This window comes from Cavia porcellus, unplaced genomic scaffold, assembly GCF_034190915.1.
Source record: "Cavia porcellus strain 051 isolate PalLab524CR breed Dunkin Hartley unplaced genomic scaffold, mCavPor4.1 scaffold_1, whole genome shotgun sequence".
Lineage (NCBI taxonomy): Eukaryota > Metazoa > Chordata > Mammalia > Rodentia > Caviidae > Cavia > Cavia porcellus.
In genome coordinates this window covers 123871312-123898219 of record NW_026947484.1, presented here as the reverse complement: position 1 = coordinate 123898219, position 26908 = coordinate 123871312, and the positions used below count along the sequence as shown (strand labels likewise).

General features: G+C 31.8%; 1 protein-coding gene across 5 annotated transcripts in view; it reads left to right on the top strand.

The window, feature by feature from the left end:
* Window positions 1-26908, top strand: part of Col11a1 (collagen type XI alpha 1 chain) — a 201995-nt gene that overhangs the window by 88982 nt on the left and 86105 nt on the right. For all 5 annotated transcript variants that reach the window (XR_010049335.1, XM_063255044.1, XM_063255037.1 and 2 more), the window contains 17 exons: window positions 860-913; window positions 1028-1072; window positions 2855-2908; window positions 3356-3400; window positions 3645-3698; window positions 4114-4158; window positions 8485-8538; window positions 9611-9655; window positions 11220-11273; window positions 11351-11395; window positions 16728-16781; window positions 16984-17091; window positions 17883-17936; window positions 22924-22977; window positions 23097-23141; window positions 23260-23313; window positions 23448-23492. Coding sequence is in view for 4 of the 5 variants with exons in the window: in XM_063255044.1 (XP_063111114.1) it covers window positions 860-913; window positions 1028-1072; window positions 2855-2908; window positions 3356-3400; window positions 3645-3698; window positions 4114-4158; window positions 8485-8538; window positions 9611-9655; window positions 11220-11273; window positions 11351-11395; window positions 16728-16781; window positions 16984-17091; window positions 17883-17936; window positions 22924-22977; window positions 23097-23141; window positions 23260-23313; window positions 23448-23492 (909 nt within the window). In the remaining variant the exon portion in view is untranslated. The remainder of the gene's footprint in view (window positions 1-859; window positions 914-1027; window positions 1073-2854; window positions 2909-3355; window positions 3401-3644; window positions 3699-4113; window positions 4159-8484; window positions 8539-9610; window positions 9656-11219; window positions 11274-11350; window positions 11396-16727; window positions 16782-16983; window positions 17092-17882; window positions 17937-22923; window positions 22978-23096; window positions 23142-23259; window positions 23314-23447; window positions 23493-26908) is intronic.

The window sequence follows — 26908 nt, the reverse complement described above, 5'->3', positions numbered from 1 at the left end:
CTAATTTTTGACAATTGCCTGAAAATTTCTTTCATTTTGCCTGTGGGAATATAATCAAAAGAGGACATCCATAGGCCATCCTTCATTAACATAGTAATTTACTGACAATGTATTATTTCTTTGTGATGTTAATTTTCACTCTAAGAGCTTATAATTTGCTAAGGCTGAGCAAGTCACCATGATAAATAGAAATCTAGTTGATATTTTAGTAGGAAAATTAAATCAACAGACATTTTTCTCAAAAAAAAAGATAACCTTTGGATATATACATCATTATTCATCAGAAAGAAGAAAATGTGGGATACCAATAGCCTTAAGGCAAAATGAAGATGGACAGTGGAAAAGAAAGAAATGAGAACCCTACTGACGTCTAGAAAAATACTCTCTGCATGTCTAATCTATGTAAAGATAAACATATAATTGAGTTTTTTAAATAAGGAGAACAGAATTCCTTTGGCATTCTTGAACCATTCTGATTTAATTTGTAACATATAAAAATAACTTATGTAGAGGTAGAAAATACTCCATTAACTGCATCAAAGTATATCCACGCTTGGGGTGATATTAAAAAAATTTTTAAAGGCTTCATCTTGTAATAAACATCTGAAAAATTAATATTTTCATTATTTTACTTAAAGTTTTTGTGTTAAATTTTGAGAAAACATTTTTTTTCTAACATACTTATATGGAATTACCAGAGAGAGCTGAAAAATTAAGATTTATCTGTGAAATTCTGGAAGACAAAGACCAAGGTGTCCTGGTAAAATGTCCATTTGCATTTGGTTAAGGTGCCTCTCTGAAACACTTGTAAACACTTTATTTATTCTATATGCTAACTGTGTTATTATTTATCTTTTAGGGTGAAAGAGGCTCCCAAGGTCCTCCTGGTTCTCCTGGTGATGATGGAATGAGGGTATATTAATAGTTCATTTCTTTATGACCTATACAGAATTAAACCATAGGTGGAAAAAATCATGCTAAACTGATGATATGTGTAATCATCCTGCCCTCTATTCGTCAATGACAGGGAGAAGATGGAGAAATAGGGCCCCGGGGTCTTCCAGGTGAAGCGGTAAGCGGTGTTTTCTTTCTTTTCAAATAATAGCATTTTTACTTTAAAGAGCTGTGACTGATGCCACACATGTAAGCAATGTTAAACCCAGGTACAGTGTAGTCTTTCCTAAACTTACATGGTCATTGTCCTGCTAAACAGGTATATATAGATCTCTTATTTTGTTATAAAGAAAATCCAAGAAATTTGAGAGAAAAAATGTGGAAAATAACATCTCACCAGCAAAAATTTACACATTTTTTTCCTGCGTGCTTTCTTTTTCTCTTTTAATTTGGGTATTATCAGTAGCTCCAGATTCGATTTGTGCATTTAGGATTAGTGACTTATTATTAGAGACTCAACAGAAGGAGGGACTTAGTTTATACAATATATAAGCATGTTCCCACCGAATCCTAATGATGAGTAAATTGAAGTGGGTAGGTTCTCCTAATTCTACTCTTAATTTGCTCCAGGTTGGAGGCTGTCAAGGCAACTATGGTTAAGCAAATATTCAAGGAAGTGAAACGGGAGAGGAAAGAGAAAAAAATCACGTTTAAAAGTAACACATTCAGAATTCTTTTAGCGAGGCTTGGTGGCACATGCCTGTCTTCCAAGCACTCTGGGAGACTGATTCAGACCTAGGCAGGACAGCTTTGAGCCACAGGGAGACCTATTCATACAAAATAAATAAATAAAGAGTTGGGGATGCAACCTAGTTGCAAAGCTCCTTAGTTCAATCCCCAGTTCCTCTCTTCCCCAACAAAACTTTTATTAGAATATAGTTTTTTGTATCATTGATACGTATTTTCAGTTCATAGTGATTAAATTTTTTGCGGGGCCTTAGTATATGTACATTACACATGTTCTTTTTTTTATCCCCTTCTGCTTTTCTTGTCTCTTAGTCCCATTCCCTCTTGCAAAAGACTTATCTCCCTATTTATATAATTGTTTATTTTGCTCTGTATGTTTTGTGTGTCTCCTAAAAGAGAAAGCATATGACAGAGTGTGTCTGATTTATTTCACTTAACATTATGATCTCAAGGTGTATCCATTTTTCTACAAATGACTTGTTTATTCTTCTTTATGGCAGAGTAGTATTCCTTTTGCATGAATTTCACATTTTTTTTCCACATTCTTCTGTTGATGGATATTAAGATTTAGCACTTATTATTTATGCTACTGTACACATAGGTATGTGTGTGTCACTGCCATATGTTATCTTTAACTGTTCCAAGAAGTTACCTAGAAAGGGACTATCTGTGTAAAATGGAATTTCTAGTTCAGTTTTTCACAGGAATCTCCAATGTTGATTTCAATAATGCTTGTTTTGTTTACATTTCCTTCAACAATGTTGAACGGTTCCTTTTTCCCTACCAGCCTTGTCAACATTTGATTGTGTTCGATTTCTTGATGATGGTCATTCTTTCTGGAGTAACATGGAATGTCAGTGTTCTTTTAATTTGTGTCTCTCTATTGGACAGAGATGTTGCACTAACATCTTCTTTATTTTTTAAGAGAAAACTATTTTTCTCTTAATTCCCCAAGTGATTCATACATAAATTTATAGAATCAAAGTTACATAGTTTCTTTATGAAGACTTTTATGCATTCAGGCTTTTGGCTTAGTATAATCAGTAGACATTTATGTTTCATAAAAATGGCATGTAAATGTCACTTTTAGTATATGAAGAAAAGATGTGTGAATATTTTGCTCAAAATAATATACTCAGAGTTTTTTAAAGGAAGAAGCATGCTTTGAAGGCATTTCTTACAAGGATGTGCATTTGCTTTGTTTCCTTGCTAGGGCCCACGAGGTTTGCTTGGACCCAGAGGAACCCCAGGACCTCCAGGACAGCCTGTATGTACTGCTGGAAGCCGGCTGCGTTTTCCAGGGGTGGCTTATGGCAACCTTTTTTTTTTTTTTTTTTTTTCCAAACTGTTATTTTAAGAAAACCTCTTAGTAGATAGCCACACCCTAAGTACCTTGGTATTTTAAGTTCTAAGGATGCTGCCTAACATACCATTCTTGATTTCTTTTTTCTTCTGTTTCATTTGTCTTGCCATTTTTATGGTGAAGCCTATCCAGTAGAAAACAATGCTAGATTATCTCCAATTTGGCCAGGAATGTGATAGTATAAGCCTTACCCCATTTTCTGTGAACCCTAAAGCCCCATTTTAATTTAATCTTAAAAAAGGTTTTAGTGACATTGGGCAAATGTATGCCATGGTATCAGAGTAGACTTTTAAAATTTTGACTTAGCTTTTAACTTTTGAAACAAGTATAACATGTTTTTCTCCATGTAAGGGTATCGCAGGTGTAGATGGCCCCCCCGGACCAAAAGGGAACATGGTATGTAGCAAACATTCTAAATTCATCTCTAATCTGAACACTAACCACTGGTGCTGTTAAAATGAACATTTAAATGATACTTTGCTAAATATAGTAGCAACTGCTAGCATTAATGTTTTGTAACATTTTCTAGATACTGTCTATGGGAAACTGATGTGGGTGCTATTTTTCAGAGGAGAAGACAAAAAAAACTACATTAGTTGCACAAATAGCCCTATTAAGGACTTTGTATTTTCTGATGCAGGGTCCCCAAGGGGAGCCTGGACCTCCAGGTCAGCAAGGAAATCCTGGACCTCAAGTAAGTCTAAGCCATTACAGCTCCCTCAAGGTGATGGCTAAGATGGTAGTGTTTTTCACAAGAAAACTGACTGTCTCCAAATTTTGTGAAGTGCTAAATATGTTAAAAATGTTAATATTGGAATATTTTTCATTTTTCCATCTTATTTTTAATTTAAGCAAACTGGCAAAGGACCCATTTCCAAAAGAAAAATTCAGGAGGGTACTGAATAGGATCACATTACAGTCTGCTTGCAAATAGAGTAGCTGGTGTAAAACTACTCAGAATTCTAAAGGTCTTCAGGGAATGCAGAGATTCTATATACTTACATACAGGTCTTCAAAACTCATTTTATGTGAAATAGAGGCTTAATACTTTACTGTTTGGAAAGTGTATTCTTGAGATTCATGACATGAAATAAATTCTTTTAAAATAGGGTCTTCCTGGTCCACAAGGTCCAATTGGTCCTCCTGGTGAAAAAGTAAGTGGCTCTGTTATTCTAAAAATCTCTGATAAACAAATATGAGTTTAACAACTTGTGGCAGGTGTAAGAGCTGCCTTTTGATACATTCCTGGGTAACACAAAGAATAAGAAATTATTCTGAGGTCAAACCTTGACAATACAGTGTAAGTAGAATTAATGTATCTTTAAAATAGAAATGATAAAATTTTACAAAGTGACCATTTAGATAGCTTCCACATTGAAATTCACAGCTGTATTAATTTCAGCAACTTCCTGGTATGAATGAATGTTTTCTCTTCATTTTAGCTCTTCTTTTCTTTCTTCTTACTTAAAAAAAATATGATGTAACAAAAGTTTTATAGCATGATCTGCTTAAAGGGATAATTGTGAACCATTTTCTGTATATAAATTTGCCATCTATTAGTGTATAATTAATGTATTTTTCATATAATGACTCAATGTCTGGCTCAAAACAAGAATAAATCTCTAAGTAAAGAAATGGCTTTTTTTCTTGATATCATTTTCTGAATTCCCTGAGAGTAGTATTTCCTGTCTACTATAGTTATTATGTAGTTGTTAGCCAGCTTTTGTAAATTTTTTTCTTCTTAATATTTATTTTTATGAACATTTGAACTTAAAAAACACAGTTATTGAGTATGATTTAAATACCATAAAATTACCTTGTGTACAAGGAAATTCAGACTTGTGCCACAACCTAAATTTTAGATAATTTATGTCTCTCTTGAAAGAATCCTGTGTCAACTTACAGTCTCTGATTTCAACTCTTAACAAAGAAGAGTTCATTTAGTTTCTGTCTATTAGATTTACTTTTCATGAATATTTCATATAAGTGAAAATAGGTAAATGAATTTAATACTTGACTTGAATCACATGACATAATATAATACATATATGACCTTTATGTCTGGCTTCTTTCATTTGTTACAATACTTTTGAAATTTATCCATGATAACAGCATTTTGATCCTTTTTATTGCTAGGTAATATTATACTCCAAATTCTGTTTATTTAGCAGTTGATAGTTATTTGAATAGTTTACAGTTTTATCTTTTACCCATAAAATAATGCTGCTGTGGATACTGTATTTATGTCACTCTTTGCATAGTGTCACTCTTTGCATAGTGATGTTTTCATTTGATTTTGGTAAATACTTAAAAGTGCTTACTCTTATGGAAAACATGTTTGATATTTTAGGAAGCTTCCAAAAAAGTTTTCCCAAGTAGTTGTATTATTTTTTTCCACTAACAGTTTGTGAGTATAGTAGATTCTCCACAGCCTAATAGATTTATGAGTATGGTAGATTCTCCACAGCCTAATAGATTTATGAGTATAGTAGATTCTCCACAGCCTAATAGATACGCAATATTTTCTATGTAATGATCATGCAATTGATGTGAAATGGTATATCGTTGTGGTTTTAATTTGCATCTTGCTAGCCTTTAATGATGTTGACTATTTATATGCTCATTGGCCACTTTTATAACATTTTTGTTAAAATAGTTCTACAAAACAAAAAATTTCAGTCCATAATCAGCTGGCTCTAAGGCAGGGTGGCATGACATAGGGACAATAGTTCACTGTCATAGAAGACAGCAAAAGCAGAAAGAGCAAAAGGAGGAACGCATACGTTACTTATATGGTATTTCTAGTATATATTTTGTATTATATTTATGTCAAAAAGTAGACTCTATTGTTTCTAATTTTTTAAATATACCATGATCTCTTTATTTGGCACAAAAGCCTTGTTTTCTACAACTTGGTGAATAGTAACTCTTAAATGTTACATAGTGTAATTAAACATTTAAAATTTAATTAATGTCATACATCTTGAATTTTCAATAATTTATATATATATATATTGTTTGTATAACCTACATTTTATTATTGTTGTGATAAAATAGCTCATAAAGTGTAAGTTAGAGAATCAAAATTGGTAAAACAAATTTTGCCTGATTTTTTTTGCCATTTTTACAAATATATTGAATATTTCCTGTGATTTAATTTATGAGTTCAGCATTCATATGATTTATATGAAAGAGTAGAATACAGAATAATATTCATTAGGAGGACTTGTTTGCAGACCTGATCATTAAAATGCAACTCTGTCACATATTAACACATGATGCTATTTCATGAAATTCATTGAGACAAAGTAAAAAATGCATATAAATTGCTTAACAGTGCAAAGAATCACTCCATAAATTTTTACTGTTTTATTAAAATCTGAGAAATATGATGTACATTCATTTTTATTCCCATGCGTTTAAAAAAACAAGCAGTGTAAAAAGCAGGAGAAACACTATGCTGTCATAGAGCTCCCATTCTAAAGAGATGAATTGATTTCAGTTTGATTAAAAAATCATCTTATAGTACAATAGTTTTAATATTTGTTTCCTTTCAAATATATAAGCTCAAAATTCATGTAGTAGTCCTCACCAAACCATTGTCGTAGAAATATTACACCTATTGACAATAATAATTAATGGGCTAGCTCTGTGTTTATTTTCTGAAGAAACACATGTCTTAATAGTAAAAGATAATTTAGGTGATTGGCAAAATGCTGTTATTTAAATCAGCAAAAATTATCACTTTAAGTTTAATTACTGGATTGAATATGAGATTGCAAATTGGTGAAGGGAATTGAAAGTTTTAAATCCTCTTACGAGATGCTATTTCAGTTATAAAGTTTAATTTTTAATTTAAAGATTACTTTTTATTTTTTGTGCCAATTGATAACTTTCCTATAAAGCTTTACAGTGTAAGTCAGTATGTACACAATAATTATCCTAAATGCTCCCTAAGAATGGAAAGATTCCCAACTTTGCTCTGCATTTAGACTTGTTATATCTCTGCCCTTTCAGTTTTTCTAAGTCTTGGCTCATAACTTGACCAACAGATGACTGTCACTGGGGATTTGAGACAGATAGTAGTCTCAGCAAAATGCCTATTCTTCTTCCAAGGAAGGGTATAATACTTGTGATGCTGATTTCTGCCCTCCAAACTTAGCACTGCTCAAGTTAAATGAAATTTGAATTCCTCTGTGGTTATACGCAGATTACAGTGATCTGTTGAATAAAGTTATCTTTTTTTGTTATTTTTTAGTTGCTTACTAGTTTATGTACCTTCACAAAATAGATTGATTTTTCTTCAGGTCCTTTGAATAACTATAAAACTAAAATATAATTCTTCAACTATTTTAATACTGGCATTTTGTCATCATTACTATGGAATTATAACCATATGCCAAGAACGTGACTTGTTCTGTGAAATATACCGTTAGGCAATTTCAGCCTCTTGCCTGCATCACAGTATGTGCTCGTGCAGACCAGGCAGAACTAGATCAATCATTTGATGTTGCCTGTTGCAATCAAGAGACATGACAGATTGAAGGTGTGCGAGGCTGCTGCCAGCACAGCATAGTACAGCATATTCTTCTTCTTTCCTTTTTTCTCTCTCTCCTTCCCTTTCCCCTTTTCTTCTGTTTCCCTGTCTCTTTACTTCCTTCTCTGTTCATCTTCTTCCTCCTCCTCCTCCTCCTTCTCCTCCTCCTTCTCCTTCTCTTCCTTTTAGCTTATCTCTCCTCTCTTCTTCTCCTCTTCTCCTTCTTCCTTTTCCTTCTCTTCTCCAAACTCAGAGTGCTGGGCTCACTGTCATGTGAATTGTTTTCTGCTAAATAGAAGGATTATGCTTTAATGATAAAAAGTACAATATAGTAAGCACATAACCCAACACTTTGGCCACTTATAGTTATCAAAAATTATATACTATATGTAATTATATCTGCAATACTTTTAGCCTCTGGCAGCAGAACATACTTGTTTAACATCACCACAAACATGAGTCATGAATTACACTATGACATTATGATGGTGTGATGTCACTAAGCCATAGGAAATTTTTAGCTGTTCTTACAAAGACACTATTCAGTACTCATGACTATATTTGAATTGACATATATTAACATTATTGGTGGAAATACCCAATGTCTAGTGTTTCGCTACTGTAACCCAGTGGTTTTCTTATGTTCCTTTCTGTTCTCTAAAATACTATTCACTGTGACATTTAAAAACTAATTCGCTAATTTATAAAGAGTGTACTCAGGACCACCAAACATGATAAAACCTAGCATAATTTTGCTGTTAAAATTTATTTTTATTCTTCTTCCTATACCATTTATTTCACAAGAAGTATTAGAAAGTTATCTAAATGTTTATCATGCTAGTATAGAAGCAATTGTGTCAGATTAAAAATGTCAATAGTAGTATATTATTAAGCCATTATTTTTCTTTTTTAACATAAAATGTTTGATACTCTGTTTCATCAGGGACCACAAGGAAAACCAGGTCTTGCCGGTCTTCCTGGTGCTGATGGGCCTCCTGTAAGTAATAGTTACATATTTATTTAAATTTTTATATTACTTTCAAAATGGATTTTACATGTATTATACAGATACATTGACAGTAATAAATTGAACCAATAATTAAAATTAACTTCTCTAAGATCATTTCTCAAAATGTCATTTCTGAATTTCTTTCTTGAGCTCACAATGACCTCTGGATAAACTAATCCTGTCTTTGCCTAGCAGAATATCCAGAATCCACTATTTTCTTAACTTCCTCATGAGTCGTTCGCTCCAGTAAGAAAGATCCATTCATCTTTTCATTGGCAAACTTGAAATTTTTTTGTGATTTTTACCTTTCCCTGTACCCTGCACTTATCACAGAGAATATTTATCCACTTTATTTTCTTTTTCAACCTTTAAGAGTCCAGGGACAGTTACATAACAATCATAAATATCCTCAATTTTTCGAAAATTCCTGAAGATTTAGAGGTATCTTCCTACTGTAGAAATACAGAAGTATTTATTTTTTTCCAACACATAATAACAAATGCTGTAAACCTATATGTACTTTTATTATTCTAAAATTATTGTTATTTGTGAAATTTTCACTTCAAGCTTCTCAGTTTTATTGGATACAAGATATGAGGTTTTTTTTTTTTTGTTTTTGTTTCAATCTTACCTCTACATAATATAAACAACTTGTTAGTATGTGTAATCTTGCTATGTTTTTGGATTTTCCCTTTACGTGTTTTTGTTATCTTTTCAAGATACATATGTCGTACATTGTTTGATTAAAAAAACATAATTTATATTTATTAGGAATGGGGCTGAATTAATAAATAGCATGCATTACTGCATGCTTTTCCTGAAGTCTTTGAAGAACAATATATATCTAATGAAATAAATACAAGCTTACTATGTTTTTTTCTAAATGGCAGTTTCTAGTGTTATTGAAAAGGTACAAATGTTGATACAAACATATTCAATATTTTTTGAAAAATATGTAATAAATTTCAATAAATTTGAACTGAAGGGAAGAATTTTATGGTAGTATTACAAGTTACCATTGACATTGGATCTTAACAGTATGCATTTCTACTAAATCTAGGGTCACCCTGGAAAAGAAGGCCAGTCTGGAGAAAAGGGTGCTCTGGTAGGTTGTGTAATATCCACTTAAATGTCCCGTCAGCTTGTAAGTAAGAAAAGTGTCCTTTAATTGGCTATTTTTATAGTGTAAATATACATTTTATCTATGTCCACAATAATATATGAATTTTAGAAAATGCAAGAAAATATTTTATCTCTGTGTGTCTTTATTTTCTGGAGAATTATTTTCTAATATTTTAATGTACATAATGCTCCTGAAATTATTTTTTGTATAATAAGCCAGCATGCCTTGGATAGATAACTTTGAATTTAATATTGTTAAACTTACAAAATAAACTGTATTCTGTTTTAAAATAGATATTGTTAGAGTCAAGAGTAGATTCAAGTTCTGCATATATAGTAGGAATTGAATAAATTCTCATAATTATAATAATGCAACCAACAAAAATTAATATCATTAAATGCTTATGTAACCACAAGTTTATCTTATTAGTTCCTGGTAAATTTTACTAACAGACTACTTTATTTTTAACAATAATATTTATTAAAAATCTAAATAAAAATTAAAAATTAACTTATCCAATATTAGTTGTATATTAGATAACAGTATCAAAGGTAGGGACACTTTTATTTTGAGTTGTTAAAATACCATTAAAATTCTCAGCATTAGTGTAGAAATGTTATGTTTTATATATTCTTTTCTTGACATATCGGAGAGAAGTGAAAGAAGTGTGGGAAATGTGTAATTGATAATGATTTTCATGATGGGAATGTTACAAATAGCTATAACTTTTTAATTTGAATGCAGTTCTGTTGGCTAGTCTATAATTGTCTGCTGTAGACACTAGGCACAAAACTTTTTCTAGTGGAAAAGTTCAATATTAATTATCTGATTATCTACAGTATTTTACTGACAGTATTTATCTTCTTGCCAGCTTAGGTATTGTATTTATTTTCTGTTGCTATCATAGATTACTTAGTCTGGGTAGTTCATAAAAATGTCTGTTTGATTCATATTTTGAGGATTAAAAATCAAGGATTGAGGAAACTCTGGTGTAGTCTCCTTTGACTGTGTGACAGTTGGCATCAAGTGGAGAGCGTGTGCAAGAGGGAGAGATCAAATGATAAGACAGGAAGCCAGGAACTTGGCTTTCTCTTTTATAATAACCTATGTTCACAGCATTTAACCAGGGCTCCATGAAAAATGCATGAATCCCTTCAGAGAGCAGAACTGGGTGTTATCTCCTTCCAGTGAACTAGCCCCTCTCACTAGGACCCTCCTCTTAAAGGTTCCAAACTTCTCAATATCATCAATATTAGAGACCAGTCTACTAACACATGAACAAATACAAAATTCCTGCACATCATAAGTCAACTTATTTTTAACATGAATATATCATATAAGGAATTTAGAATCAGTGCTAATTTCACGGTTTGCAAATCAAATCTAACACTTAAAAAATGATTCACTCCTCCCAAATCTTTACTGAATATTAATACTACATTTTTGGAGATTATTGAGCAAAAGTGTAGAATGAAAAAAGAGTAATATTGTCAATATGTTGTTATTATTTTTCATTGTCAATATATTATATATTTTTCTTTTATAGGGTCCACCTGGTCCACAGGGTCCTGTTGGCTACCCTGGTCCCCGAGGAGTAAAGGTAAATGTTAAATTCTTTTCACATTATTTAGTTTCACTGTGAAATATAATCACTTAATACTGTAATTTATTCCATAGGGAGCAGATGGTGTCAGAGGTCTCAAGGGATCAAAAGGTGAAAAGGTAAAATATAATTAATAGATGATTTTAGTTTCTGTGTATCTTGTATATAAATTTAAATTTCTTCAGCATGTATTTTATTGTTCAAATTATTGTGTAATTACTTACCCACTAAGAAATATAAGTCTAATTTTTCACTTTGTGTTCAGGAAACATTTTAAAAAGTAGTTTTTTGTATTCTAGGATGAAGGTTAAATATAGAAGAGAAACAGATCTATTTTATAGAAATAGTACTGCATCCCTTTATACTTTTTTCGAGATAAGGAAATTTGATATGTGTCAAGCTACAGAAAGCAAAAATATTAATTAAGGAAATAAAGTTAAAACTAGGTAGAGGTCTCTCAAACTTTATATGAATACTAAATTTTTATAGAACATTTATAGATTAACTGGTTTTGACTGAGGACAAAGAAATTTAGATTTTTTTCTGGTAAATTTTTAATATGAATGTAGTGGCTCACATCTTTCAAAGATTATTTTGAATCTTTGAAATGCAAAGGAAGTGTTATTTCACAGAATTTATAGTAGGCTCCGTACAAAATTACATAAAAATTAAAATCAACACATAGGTTTATAGTATAAAAGATTGATGGATTTGATAACATATCTATGGTAACTATTCTTACTATTGATATATTATTTCTGAAGAATAATCATTTATTTTCATAATAATATCAAAAAGCCTTTGAGTTTATTTGGTTCCAATAGGAAATGAAGAATGTATTATTATAGCCATTAAAAAATGTTTTTCTGGAGGGAAATAATCCTAATGAGATGCAGTAAGGTATGTAAACAGTTTTGTTGTATGAAAAACATTTATTTATTGAGACAGGATTCTCACTGTGTAGTTCAGAGTGGCCTTGAACCCACTGTGTAGCCCAGGCTGGCCTTGAACTCTCTGGTCCTCCTGCCACAGGCTCCTGAGTGCTGGGATTAAGGTGTGCGGCACCGTGCCTGGCTCTACATTATACACTTTAAATCAGCTCAGCTACTGTGATGATAATGGCTTCACACTGATTGTCCCAGATGAACTTTCTGGGACTGCGTTTTGCAGAACTGACAGTAGAGCGCAGCAGTGGTTCAGGCAATGTTCAGCTTGTGGTTATTAGAGGTTGTCTGTGCTACTTTATGCTTTTTCCAACTGGAATTTTTCTTCTTAAATATCAATACTTAGATTCTTCTTAAATGTCAGTATCTGATTTTTCTCTGTAACTAGTGCTTATAAAGGATTTTTAAGGGACAGTTATAAATTGACAGATAAAATTAGATGATAAAAAACATTGGAGGAAAATCTCACAAAGGAAAAATATATTGTTTCTATATAGAAAATCTCATTAAATTACTGTTTCGTTGTAGTGGTATCTGGTTTTAGAAGAAGCAAATACATATAGAAAATTAAAAAGGAGTGAAAAATTCTGGATTCTAATTCTAGTTCTCATACTAAATAGTTGTGTCAATTGAAAGATTACTTTCTTTAAGCCTTATTTTAAGGCTTTAAGTTTAGGAGATTGAGGCATTGTTGGAAAATGGGTACACCTTGAAATCAGAAGGTTTAGTGAAATAAATATTCAAGCTTAAACATCACACAATTTTTCCTATATGAGAAAAATAAAAGAAAAGAAAATTAAAGTGTCCAGTATAAGATAATGGGAAACCAAGGTAACAGGAGCAAGAGACAGAGTTAGAGCTCAAAGAATAGACATGAAAACAAATTTAAGGTGTGTTATGAACATGTACCAGCGCCACACCATGGATGTCACAATTACATACTGGAAACCTGGTGATGAAAATAAGGATTCTAAAAAGGAAACATAAAAACATGAGGAAGTTTTCCTGAGAAGTCTAAGGTATTTTTCAGCAATTCGTTTTGTTGTCAAACATACTAATCAGTGGGTTATTATTTTTCTCATTTTAGAAAAAAATTTATGTAAGTGTTAATGGAAGTTTTTTAGTAGTAAAAACCTTTCCTGTTTTCAAACTGTGAAGAAACATTAAGTCCTGAGGGATGTTTAACCTACTTGATTTTCTTGTTTTAATATACAATATAATCACTTGTGTATCTCAGAAGATATAAAGAAAGAAATTGAAAATTTTTCTTTAATATATAATGCTGTGAATTGTTAATGAAAGTTGAAATAACCATTAGTGCCTTATTTAGGATCAAACTTATCTAATTTTTTTAGTTTCAAATTTATCCTTAAACTTGTCACAACAAAGTGAAATCAATTACATGACAAATAAATTTACTTGCTCATCTTCCAAAACTTTTGTCTTCTGTTATGTTTTGTTTTTCTTAAGATTACTTCAAATCTAATCATTTTAAGACTGGACGTCTGAGAAACTCGATATATTATATGTTTAGAAATGCCATTTATTTAAAGAATTTGAGTCAGAAATACCCTCTCATCCACTGATTTGACTTTAAGTAAATATATCTCTCCTTGAACAATCCTAAAAAGTATTATTGATTCTAGGATACAGTGCAGTATTCTTAAACTAAACTTGGCAACAGTGTAATTACCTTTCTCTCTAGGGAGAAGATAATGAACACAACCATTAATAAGAAATTAAGTGGTCATTTTCATCTTTTAAGATTTAGCCATCAAGGGGCTGGGGATTTAGCTCAGCGGCATAAGCACCTGCCTTGCAAGCAGGCAGTCGTGAATTCGATCCCCGGTACCGATAGAAAGGAAAAAGATAAAAAAAAAAAAAAAGATTTAGCCATCACCTCAGTTGCATCCCCTACAGAAGGAATTCTATTCCTTATAAGATACTTTACTAGTATGAGAATGTTTGTCACATGTTTTCTCCGGAGAAAAAAATGTTATCACTGTCAGAATTCTTTGAATTAAATAACGATGCTGGTTTGGGTTACTTCCTCAGTTTAGGTCTTTGTGTCCTTAATTGCCAAGTGTTTGGTGTTTTCTGCACCTTCACCTACTTGCCAAACTCCCACTGAGGTATGGGTAATCTCCAAATGTTCATTTAGTAAATGATTATTGACCATCATGTATTTAAAAGAGTCAAAAATAAATAAGTTCATGAGACTTACTGGTTAACTAGGCATGATTCTTGGCTTCTGGCATTTTGTGGAAATAGTTACTTGTAGTCAGCTAAGTGCACAAAACCACATTGTTGCAATACAAACTGTGTAATTGGGACATACAGAATGGAGGAAGAGTTTGAGGTCAGGAAAAAATTTACCAAAGTATTTAGGAGCTGAATTGTGAAAGAACAGTAAAGTATCACCAGATGGGTAGAGAAGGAAAAGAGTTTTCAGTTTAACTATGAATGAAGTACAAGTAAGTCATTTTTTTCTAGATCTTAATCGCAGGTTTTGAGGATGGAGATGAGTCATGTTAAAATCTGAGAAAGAAATCAAAGGTTAAATCATAGGGTTGATAAGAAGAAGCTTATATTGTTACACTCATAACCAACTTAGAAACATTGAGGAATTTTAAAATGAAACTTGACATGATCAGTTTTCAGTTTTAGAAAGGTCATCTGGGCATTAGGATTTGGAGATATATGTGTCCATCTTTCCAAGCTTTGTTTTTTATACCCAGACTAAAGTTTCCTTTCCTTGAATTTTGCACACTATTTCCCACTAGCAACTAAAATACTAAGACTATCATTGAGTTTTTGCCTTACCCTACCATCATCATCATCATCATCACTGTCATCATTTTGTCTTTTTTCTCTGAACACACATTCTACTTCATTTGTACCAAAATTTACTGTACATGTTTTACTTTGTTTTATTAGTGGACAAAAGCCAAACTACTGTGCAGAATTTCAAATACAGTAATATCTGTTTGTGTTTTGAACATACAAAAATTATCTACTTGAAATTTATTTTTTATATTGGAATTAGTAAGGTTGTTCATGAAGCTTTCCAATTTTGGAAGGAATGATAGGAACAGTTTCCATAGCCACAGTGTCTATTATCTTTTCTAAAAAGTGCCTATTTTTCAGCATCACAGCTTTGAGCAAAATATGTACATGCAAAGGATATTGTTATAGTCAGTGATTGTACACAGAGAACAACTAGGATCAAGACATGGAGTTTATAATATTATTTTTATAATGGTTACCAGGAGTCATAGGAAAATGCAAGAAAACTATCCGCAACACCAGTGACATAGATTATTTAGCCAAGAGCCTAAACCCCACAGCAATGTCCCACATGAGTCCAGATAAAAATCCAGAGCTCATGACAATACCTCCCACCAGTCCAACTGGAGGTCCAGAGCCCACAAGAAGGACTCACGCCAGTCTCTTTTACGGATCTGTGTCGGGAAGACCCAAGGGTCAGCAGTGGAAGCTAGAAAGTCTATGCCAGCAGGATGAAGGAGCTGTGCTAGTGGGATGAGGGTTCTACGCTGGAGCCGAGAAGTCACACAACAAAGACCAGGGCTATCCTGAAAGGCCCCACAGCCGTCCTCAGCGATACGGAGGCCCCGAGCTCCTCCGATGAGAAGCACAGTCGGGTACATGCCAGGAAGCAGCATGATGAGTTCATCCTGGAGACCAAGCAGCACACATCTTCCCCTCTGGAGCCAGGAAGCAATGCTCAATGTGAGGACCAAAGCTTCTCCAGGAGAACCAACAGCTCAGACAGCAACTCATAGGAAAACCCACAATGCCTCCTTAATGCCTCAACCCTCGATACATCACTTCTTCTCCACCTATTTAACCTGGCAACTTCCCTCAGGTGGAGCATCTTCGCTCAGTGCCATGCTGATCCAGCTGGCGTTAAGTTGACCACCAGTTCTTAATCCATAACAGATACTATTAGTTTGCCTATTTGAAAAGAGGTTGTAATACAGAATCAAGTTGAGCTAGAAGGTTTTTGTCTAAGCCAATGATATAAGATAAACAATATGAAATTTTTAGGTATAATTAATAATTTAAGATTGAAAACTTGTACTTCATAAGCCAAGTCTTTAATGTAGGTTAAAATGATAATTAGTTAAACACTGACTCTTTTCTTTATTCAAATAATATAAAATACATATAAGGTATAAGGTATAAGAAGATGATTACTCCATGAAATACAGAAGAGTTAATAGGAACACATTGTGAAAAATTCTCTAATATTCAACCAATAGCTTTTTAAAAATTTTTAAAAAGTTTTTCAGCCAATAGTTTTAGGAAAATGAGAGAATTCTGGGAATAGTGGGAAGAGTGCCAGTGTTGGGATAGTGAGAGAGATTTTATAGGATTTATATGCCTCAAATAATTTCCCATAATTATTAGTACTGATTTTATATAACTGTATATTGGATTCTTCTAAATGACTGATTAAAGTCTTGTTTATTCCATATATTTTTAGGGTGAAGACGGCTTTCCAGGATTCAAAGGTGACATGGGACTTAAGGGTGACAGAGTAAGTAAGAAAATTTGTGCTAATCCTAAAATTATATTTCTTATTTTATTTTATAGAGGTCAAGAATAAATAAAATGTGTATATTATTAACTTTTCCTATGTTTTATAAAATACACATATAAACACATGTAGAGATGCTTGTCTGCCTCTCCAGATCCAAGTACGTTTCAAGTTACAAGAATGTGATTTTTTTGTGTTCCAGGGAGAAGTTGGTCAAATAGGCCCAAGAGGAGAAGATGGCCCTGAGGGACCCAAAGGTCGTGCAGGCCCAACTGGAGACCCAGGTCCTGCCGGCCAAGCAGGAGAGAAGGTGGGTAACCACATTCACAGGTCCTCTTGCACGTGATGCTTTGTTGTTACTTTTAAATGTTTTACATTATTGTTAGAAAGATTCTATTCAATTTCAAGCATATCCATGTACAGTATGATTGAGAATAGCATCATGGAGCAAACATGTTTATGTTTTTGTTTTTTTGTTTTTTTTTTTTTTTAACTCTTGCACATTTTTAGCACTTTCAGTTCTTCTCTGTCAGAGAGGATTGGCCAGTCTTAAAGTTCTTCAACCGTAGATGAAAGGAGCAGTGAACAGTGCAGCTATTTATTGTTTTGGACCAAGAAGATTTATCTTTGTCTCAAATCAAAATATACACTTTCTTGCTTTATACATATATTTCTTTCTTTTTTTTTTTTTTTTGTCTTTTTCCTTTTTATCGGTAGGCGCTTATGCCGCTGAGCTAAATCCCCAGCCCCTTTATACATATATTTCACAGAATAATATTTTAAAAACATGTAAGTTCATGCTCATCTTCAGTTGATTTTAATTTTAATCTGAAGTTGATGTCACTATCACTATATTTTGAAATATTACCACATAATTCTAGTGGTCATTGGTTGGAAAGGTATTGGTCAGTATACGTTATGTCTAACATAGTTGCAAGCATTACATTTAAATTCTAGTGGAATACTAAGCTACTTAGATTCTTTTATTAGAGCTTTGCTAAGTAATTTTCAAGTACTAATGTTTCAGAATAAGCTGTAAGCCTTTTATTACTATATTTAGAATATTTATTTTGTCTTCAATTTTTTTTTTTTTTAATTTAGGGCAAACTTGGAGTTCCTGGATTACCAGGATATCCAGGAAGACAAGGTCCAAAGGTAAAATACAATTACCTTGATTTTTATAATTTATCAGCATCTTATAAGAACATTTAAAATGTTTCTAATATTTTATGATAAGCTTCCATTTGGTGGCATAGAGAAGATGAAAACTCAAAATGTATTTTCAAAATGGAAAATCATAGAGTACAGGAATATCTGGAGTCCAGCATCTTACAGAGTGTAGAGGATTATGGAATGGAGGATTTTAGGAGAAAAGTCATGAACGAAAGGCAGAATTGACAACTACCTTGTAAATCGAATCAGGACTTTCCAAGGAGGACTATTAGAAATTACTAATGTTATACAATGAATGGTGATGACTTGTGATCAGTAATAGCTTTTGATTCCATTTGAATCTCCCTGAGGGTTTTAATCAGTACTTCATGTTTTTGAAAGATGTAATACAATTTCCACCCCCTTCACTGACTCTGCCAGTGTTTGTTTCCCAGGATGGACATAACAGATCACAACAAACTTGACTTAAAACCATGGAAACTTACTTTCTCACAGTTCTGGAAGCCAGAAATCTAATGTCAAGGTATCCGCACAGTCTTACTCCTTGCAGTAACTCCAGGAAAGGAGCTGTCCTTGCCCCTTCTGGTTTCCCATGGCTCCAGGTGTTGCTAGGCTTGAGGCTGTGTAACTCCAGGCTTTGCCCCATTTTTATACAGCTGACTTTTTTTTCTGTCTGTATCGTCTCTTCTGTCCTTTATAAAGACACTTGTCATGGGACATAGGAACAGCCTAAAGAATTTTGGAAGATATTTTAAGATTCTTAATTTGATTACATTTGTGGAAGATCTTTTTTTATTTCTCCAAATAAGGTCCTAATCTCATATTATAGAGATATGGACCTGGATCTAGCTTTTAGCAAAACAGGATTCATCCTAGCATATCAACCTAGCATATCAGAAGCTAATTTCTGTTTTTTTCTGTCTTTGTCTTTGACTTTGCCTTTGTCCTTGTCTTTGTCCTTGACTTTTCTATTTTCTTTTTCTTTTTTTTTCTTTTTCTTTTTCTCTTTGAGACAGGCTATCACTATGTAGTTCATGCTGACCTTCAACTCACTGTGTAGCCCAGGATGGCCTCAAGCTGGCAGCAATACTTCTGCCTCAGTCTCACAAGTGCTGGGATTACAGGTGTGCATCACCATGCCTGGCTGATTTTGGATATTTGAAATTTACCTAGCTTAATTATTAAAAACAAGATGGCTTTAAAATGGTATGTTTACCTTGATGTACTATTTATCTCTAATCGTAAAATTTTCTTAAGGCTGTATTGATACTTCTATTATTTATATTAAGGTGGTTACTTGAATTAATATGTAAACGTTGAATACCTGTATTGCAGTGATATGTGCATACCCATTTATGGCTTGTCAACTACAGCATAGTTCATAGTTTTAAGTCTGTATACATGAGGCTCTCTCTTCTTTTTTTTTTTTTTTTTTTTTTTTTTTTTTGTCTTTTTCATTTTTATCGGTACCGGGGATCGAACTCACGACCGCCTGCTTGCAAGGCAGGTGCTTATGCCACTGAGCTAAATCCCCAGCCCCGCATGAGGCTCTCTTTATATATAAATGTGTCTCCCTATCCCAGTTTGACCTGTTCAGTTATTGGGTAAGTCCTGGATATGCAGTATCCTTACATATGCATTATTAATAACTTGCACAGGTAATCAATGAAAGACATAATGTCCACCTCCTGAACAGATGAGATCTGCATGTGCTGTGTCAATCATTGCCATGTAATAGCAATATTTAGATTTTTCTGTTGTTTTGTCTTTTAATTTTTATTGAGATTCCAGGAAATTATTTTTTATTTGTGGTAAGATGCACATTTTATTCCCAGATAAGATTTATGCCATCTGTGTTTTAAAAGTAATAAAATATCATAGTAATCAATAATTTTACTTTTTAAGAATTATCTCTAATATATTGACTTCTGCCATCAGTTTCTTTCCTTTAAAATGTGAAGAATTTTCACGAATATTATGAGTAAAAGAAGACATTCACTGAATAACCCATGACCCTAAGCTATGCTTAACCCAGTCCATAAGTTCTTCTATTTCCCCAGTTGAATTGCAATTATAATGTTCTTTTGTTTTGATTTAAATATGTAGAAAACTGTCATGATATTACTTGAATAAGTAGAATTTTATTTTATGAGTTTATTTAAAATTCTGATCTTTTTACTGTTACTCTAAAGTCAGTTCTGTAATCAACATTATTTAAATTCTTTTTATTAGCAAAGTGTAACAGAATGACTAAAGAAATGTATTTCTCCCCAGCTGAATCATACTTACCCTTTAACCTGAATATGTGAAATTCTAGTCATTATCTTCTATATTGCCTTTTTCTTAACTGTTTTTTTTTTTAACCATCAAAAAGCTTTTAGGTTTCTCATTTCTAAATCAAAAATGTAGGACACAGCAAAGATCAAAGATAGCTTCACATTTTTCCCCCTTCTTGGAAGAAAATGAATTTTAAACAATCTGTCTTGATTATACTAAAAGTGAAATTTGGCTGTTAATCTCTTTGAAGCAATGTAGGGGCAGTAATTAGACCTTCAATTTATTCAATGTTTTAGAAGCAGTATAAATTTTAATAGGTATTAAAAAATACACAACCAAATGTATTATGCAATAATAGCTGTTTCAAAATGTTAAGTTTATTTTAAGTTAGTGTACTTTTATAATTCAAACAGTATTTAAAGTGATTTTGAAAATTTTACATTTATTGACTGGTATCACCATTATCTTTTGACCTTGTAGTTTTGTATTTTTTGTTTTCTCTATTCAAACATACATAATACTGGCTATTGTATAAGCTGTGTATTTTCTGGTGATAATTCTTAAATGGAAAAAGGAAAAAATTGATTTTTATGTATTACAAACTGCTTAATTGGTGCTTTAACATTTTGGTATTGTTTTTACAGACAATTTCCTAGAGCAAATGATATAATAAGAGTATTATAAATTTATGCACAAGAGCATTCTGTTTAATTGACTACATAACTATTACTGATGTATTATAATAGATACATAACTGTTCATTGCCAAATAAAATTTTGTTCATATAAATTATTTTCATATTGTATTATACTAACATGTAAACTTCTTAGAATGATCACACAGTGAAAGTATACCTGATGTAACTTTTTCTGACTGTTAGAAGAAAGAAAAGATTTGAAAACCCTTTAAAAATGTAATTAATGGATATTTTCTTCCCAGGATGTGATTATTAAATATCCAAATAATTGTCTTCATAGTGGTCACAACTTAACTCTTATCATTAAGAATTAGAATATATTGAAAACTGGATCATAAAAGGAAACATAGCAATGCATACTTTGGGTTATTTTGACCTTCAGTAGTTATAAGGATATTATGTACATTTTTTTGACCTGTTTTAATAGAACTGATAGTAGAAATCACTAGTATCCATTTTTTTACTAAGTATGTAATATATTCACTACTTGAAATTTCGATGGAGCTAGTTATCTCTCATATGTTAGTAATCCTTTATTTTTACCTATTCTTATTGTGAATGTCTAAGAATCAACTTCCAAGGATTCCCAAACATTTAAATAGTATCACCTAAATAGAAGATTCCTAGATTTCCCTGCATTAGAGTCTGTTTCCATTTTAGTAAATCTGGAGTATGACATGATAACTCACATTTTTAGCAACACTCCAGATTTTTCTGATACAGAGAAACCACTTGCCACGTTACTTTTAGGGGTAGTTCAGTGCAAATGAGTTGATTCAAAAAAGTGAGGAATATACTGAAGTCAAAAGAGACTGCTGTTTTTCCCCTTAATATATAGGGTAATATATAAAAATCTGAATGTCTGCTACTCTTTGCTACAGACTTAAAACATTATTACATTTAATTCATGCAATGCTCTCAATAGGAAAATTGAAAATTTGGAAATCCTCCAATGTCTTCAGTTTGCAAGTAAGGAATGGAATTTCAACCCTTAATCTACTCTATGTATTGATTTAATTAAGAGGCAAACCAGCCTCAGTCATAATGAAAGGACAGTCTGAGAAGTTAAAAACTTGGGCATATTGCACAAAGTGAAGTCATAGAATTTAAGTATTGGAGATTATTGTAATCTGTCTGAAATTGTGGCCATTTTTACAGTAAAGTAATATTGCTTCTGTTTACTACTACACTTGAAAATAATCATTATTAATTATGTTATTACCATTTTGTACCCTATATTCTTTATTCCAGTCTCCCACAGATTTCAAAATAACCATAAGATGTAATTACTGCCTTCATTTTGTAGAAGAGAAAGCTAGTCACTAAGTCATAAAAAAATGTACACAGCTGAATTTGTCCATATATGAAAGTCATAAGTTTTGAATTTAGATTTTTGGAATTCCAAGCACAAGGTTTTACTATGAAGTTGTGACTTGGACTGTCAGCAAAGTGTGATTACATTCACAGGACAAATCAAAATATAGTGGACAATTTTTCAGTCTATATGATTTAATTCAGTACTAAAAGTTTAAAATATTCAACTAAGATGGTATGTATACAAAGTTAGTTCAAGAATTAGTTTCTAATATTCCTTCCATTATGTTTGATTATTTATATAAATGAAAAAAATTCTTTAACTTTGAATCAGGGATGGAGACTGAGTTAAAAATGTATTTTACCTGTAATGGTCTGTAATGCTATTTTAAAATTAGAGATATTTGATTGTTTTACTTTTAAAGATAATGCTAAAACATGTTTTATCAATTCACGTTTTACTGCTTCCAGGATTTCAGATCGCATTGTAAGTTTATTTTCAAATACATAAATGGAGATCATATGGTGTCTTAAAATTAAATACATGATTAATAATTGTATTTCTGACTTAAACATTGCCAGCTATTTCAGAATCACTGTTTCCAGGAAAAAAAAAATCACAAGTTATGCCTAGCAAATTTTAATTACCACGTTCATTGTTGCATATTTTTATAATTTCAGGGTTCTACTGGATTTCCTGGGTTTCCAGGTGCCAATGGGGAGAAAGGTGCACGGGTATGACACATAAATACATTGTATCGAATTAGCTAATGGAAATGAGTTTGCATGACCGCCAGACTCATAGCCGACTGTGGTATACTGCGTACTGAAAGTGTTTGAACTGTCTTTGTCAGGGAGTAGCTGGCAAACCAGGCCCTCGGGGTCAACGTGGACCAACGGTGAGTGCCTTTATTTAAACTAGTGATGTTCATTTCACATTTAGTTTTTCAAAATAATGTTTTTGTGCCTTTGCATTTGCTTAGATTGGATTATGTTTTCTTTTGTTCTCATATGCAGGGTCCCCGAGGTTCTAGAGGAGCAAGAGGTCCCACGGGGAAACCAGGGCCAAAGGTATTGTGGGGACTAGTTCTTTTTGATTTTTGCAGCAAATTCTTCTGAAAGAAGAGTGTGGTCAGAAATAATCAAAACTTATTTTTCTTTTATCTTTCTTTCTTTTCTTTTTTTGATTTTGTTTTGTTTGCCAGGGAACTTCTGGTGGTGATGGTCCTCCTGGCCCTCCAGGTGAAAGAGTAAGTATAATACAATCTCCTAATATAAGATGAATGTATATTTGTTGCAAAGTGTTTGAATTTCTGGGAAGAGATGTGTGTACACATTCATCCACAGTTTAAAAAAATATTTTTCTTTAATTTATTCTTCCTATCAATCAAAAGCTTGAACCATTATATGCAACTAATTTGTCACAGAAATGAGAGAAATAATGTGTGTAATTTACCTAAGATTTTACACTTAATCCAGCTCAGAGTATTCTTTTTTATTCCAAGTGTACCTATCCCCTATCATCTACTTGTCTTGTTTTTATGTAAATACTCAATTTGTTCATAGACTTACCAGCAACATTATGCTGGTAAAAATGCAAGCTATCAGTGGCCATTAAGCCAAAATCGATACACATTTCAACTCAAAATAAAATATCTATTCCAGTAAATAGAAAAACTATTTAGTTAATTGATTTTCAGTTGATATAAAATCAAGCCAAATACTGGTAAGCAAATAAGCCCTTTGGCTAACTTTTTTTGGGATAATGCAGCATTTTACAAAAGCCAGATTCTTTAATGTTATTCTCTTGCAAGAATTTTAAATATAGATGTATGTATTATATTGGAAGAAAATAATTTTATATAATCCTATAGTATTTTTCAGTATTATGTAGTCATATTAATATATTTTCAATATCATTATTTTATACAGTTGTGTTATGAAAAAGAAAACAAACATTTTTTTGAAACAGAATTAGGAATAGTTCAGCAAGAAACAAAGAATAAAACTTATTCTATTTGTGACAAGAATATAAGTACATAAGGCATAGTAATAAACATTTTTCTGGTTACTTTATGTTTTTTGCTCATTTAATTAAGTTCAAACTTTTGCTCATTCTTGGTGAACTATTCTCATATTAAGTCTATTTGTCCTGTACATTTGAAATTCATAAATAATACATGTAAATGTATTTATTTTGCAGTTAAAACTATTTTAATAAAAATATATAGTTTAATTAAAATGGTTGAATCATGAAGTAAATTCCAACAACTTAACAAGTTACAGCACAGCTGAGTTTTTTAAAGCAAAAATCATTTCCTTATGTAACTTGTTTATGCATTACAAAATTTTATGTTCAGTAGTATCACTTTAAATAAGTGCACTTTTAGAGATACTACATTTTAATTAGGAAACAATAGTGTGACCAGTGTGATTGATAAAAGTATAAAAATTAGAGAGTGAGAAAAGAATCAAAGCAAAAGTTTTGTTTTTGTTTGTTAGTTTAGAAAGATTCATTTTCAATAAATATTTGTACATTTTACATTTCTGTGTAGAAAGAATATCCTTTCCATAGTCTAAATGGTAAATGGGAACTTTCTCCTAATATGCTCATTTAGTGGAAAGAAGCTCTAAATATTATGAACTACTTTAGATTGTGTCTTAAAGATACAGTTGAAGAATGTTGAAAGTTACACCGCATCATATTTTTTTCCCTAAATATGTGAATTGGTAGGTTCAGGGTGAGAATTTCATACCATTGAATTAGAAATTATAGTTCTTGTTTTTGCCTATTTTAAAGGACTCCTATAATAATACATTAATAGGTAATTATATATAAATGTCCACACTTTCATTTAAAAGTCTGAAAATTAAATTTGTCTTTCCTAAAGATGATTTGATGAGGTCCTGAGTTCGATCCTCAGTACCAAAAACAAGATGATTTGAAGATCATATATACTTGTTAAATAGTTAATATCGCTTACAAATAGTTTTAAAATGTCCAGATTTATCAAGACAAAGCAACAAAGCACAATATTTAATTAAATTGCAATTTTATTGAGTAACTTTGTCATAACTATGTCAGTTGTAGTAATTAAGGCATATTAAAAACCACTTTCTACCTAAAATGCAGAATAGGCTAGACATGTATATATTATCTGATGACCCTAACTGGCTTCTGATACAATCTTTAAGCTGTATTTTTAAATACTTCCTTACATCACTCAAAGAATCCAGTAGTTCCCCTTTTCTGTCAGGTCTGCCTTTCAAGACTTCGGTGCTTGAAACTTCAGAAACTAGTGAACCTTATACAATCTATGTATGGCCTATTCTTACACATAAATAATGATGAAATAGAGTTCAAATTGCTGTAATACAATTGCCAGTATCACTCCCTTTATTCTATGAGAGTGTTACTAAGTAAAAGGAAAGGATACTTGAACACTAACATTGGGGTGAATGACAGAGCATCCATACCTGAGATGGTTACTAATTGCATAATGAGTGGGTAGTGTACACAATGTGGACATACTAAATAAAGGAATGAACGACAGGGCATGTGATTTTGTCCTGCTGCTTAAAACCAGCCACACATTACCAATTATAAATTGTTAATTTCTGGAATTTTCCATTTAATAATTTCAGACCAAAATGAATCATGAATGACTGCAGAAAGCGAAACTGCAGATAAGGGGCTCCTGTTTTTTGATTAATATGAAGAGGAATTTTTCTTTTCTTGGAATTTCTAACAGTACAATTCCAGTTTTTTTTTTTTCATTTACTCTGAAGTAGTGACTTTGGAATTATTTTGTCAAAAGATTTTAAATTCAAAATTATATGTTATGAAAACTAGCAATATTTTATATAGCATAGATGTTTTTAAAAATTAGAGAAGTAGTTGCTGCAAAATATTGTCTAAAAACTTTGCACATAAAATGATTTTTAAATTTTTTTAAGATATAGTGATTTTAAGAATAATAGTTCCATAGTTTAATGTCAATTTAAAAATTTTGTAAATTTATAAAATATGCATAATACTTTGATAATTTCATGATACACTTTTAAAAACTGGAAAATGTGAAGATTCTTTTTTTGGAATTTTTGATTTGTGTGTGCGTAAATGTCAGAATTTTACATTTATTAAAGATGTAAATAAGAATAACAAAAGAAAGATAGCTGTGTAAAGTGAATTTAGGCCACATATGAAGTGAGGGAAAAAGGATGAAATAAACTAAAAGTACACTTTAAATTGTCGGGTGGGCTCTCCAGAAATAGCACAATAGCATCTTTATTTATTTATTTATTTATTTATTTATTTATTTATTTATTTAATTTCCAGGTGCTAATAGTAGCAAGAACTTGTGGTGATTTCAGAACATTGACATAAGAGTGACATATTTTCCTTGCAAAGGCTAAATTGATAAAACTCAAAAAATAATTTCTACTAAGACCATTGTTAGCAAACTGATTTTTGATAATGCATAAATTCTACTGTAATTCTATTACTTATGAAACTATATTTCTATTGTGTTTTATTCTGAGTCTAATTCATAAATAAAATAACTATTCTATGTGAATATAACATTGCCTTTTGCCTGCTCTTTCATTTTCAGCAACACAATCACTGTACAGTGGTCTATTTTGTGCATTTAAATATATGAAAATA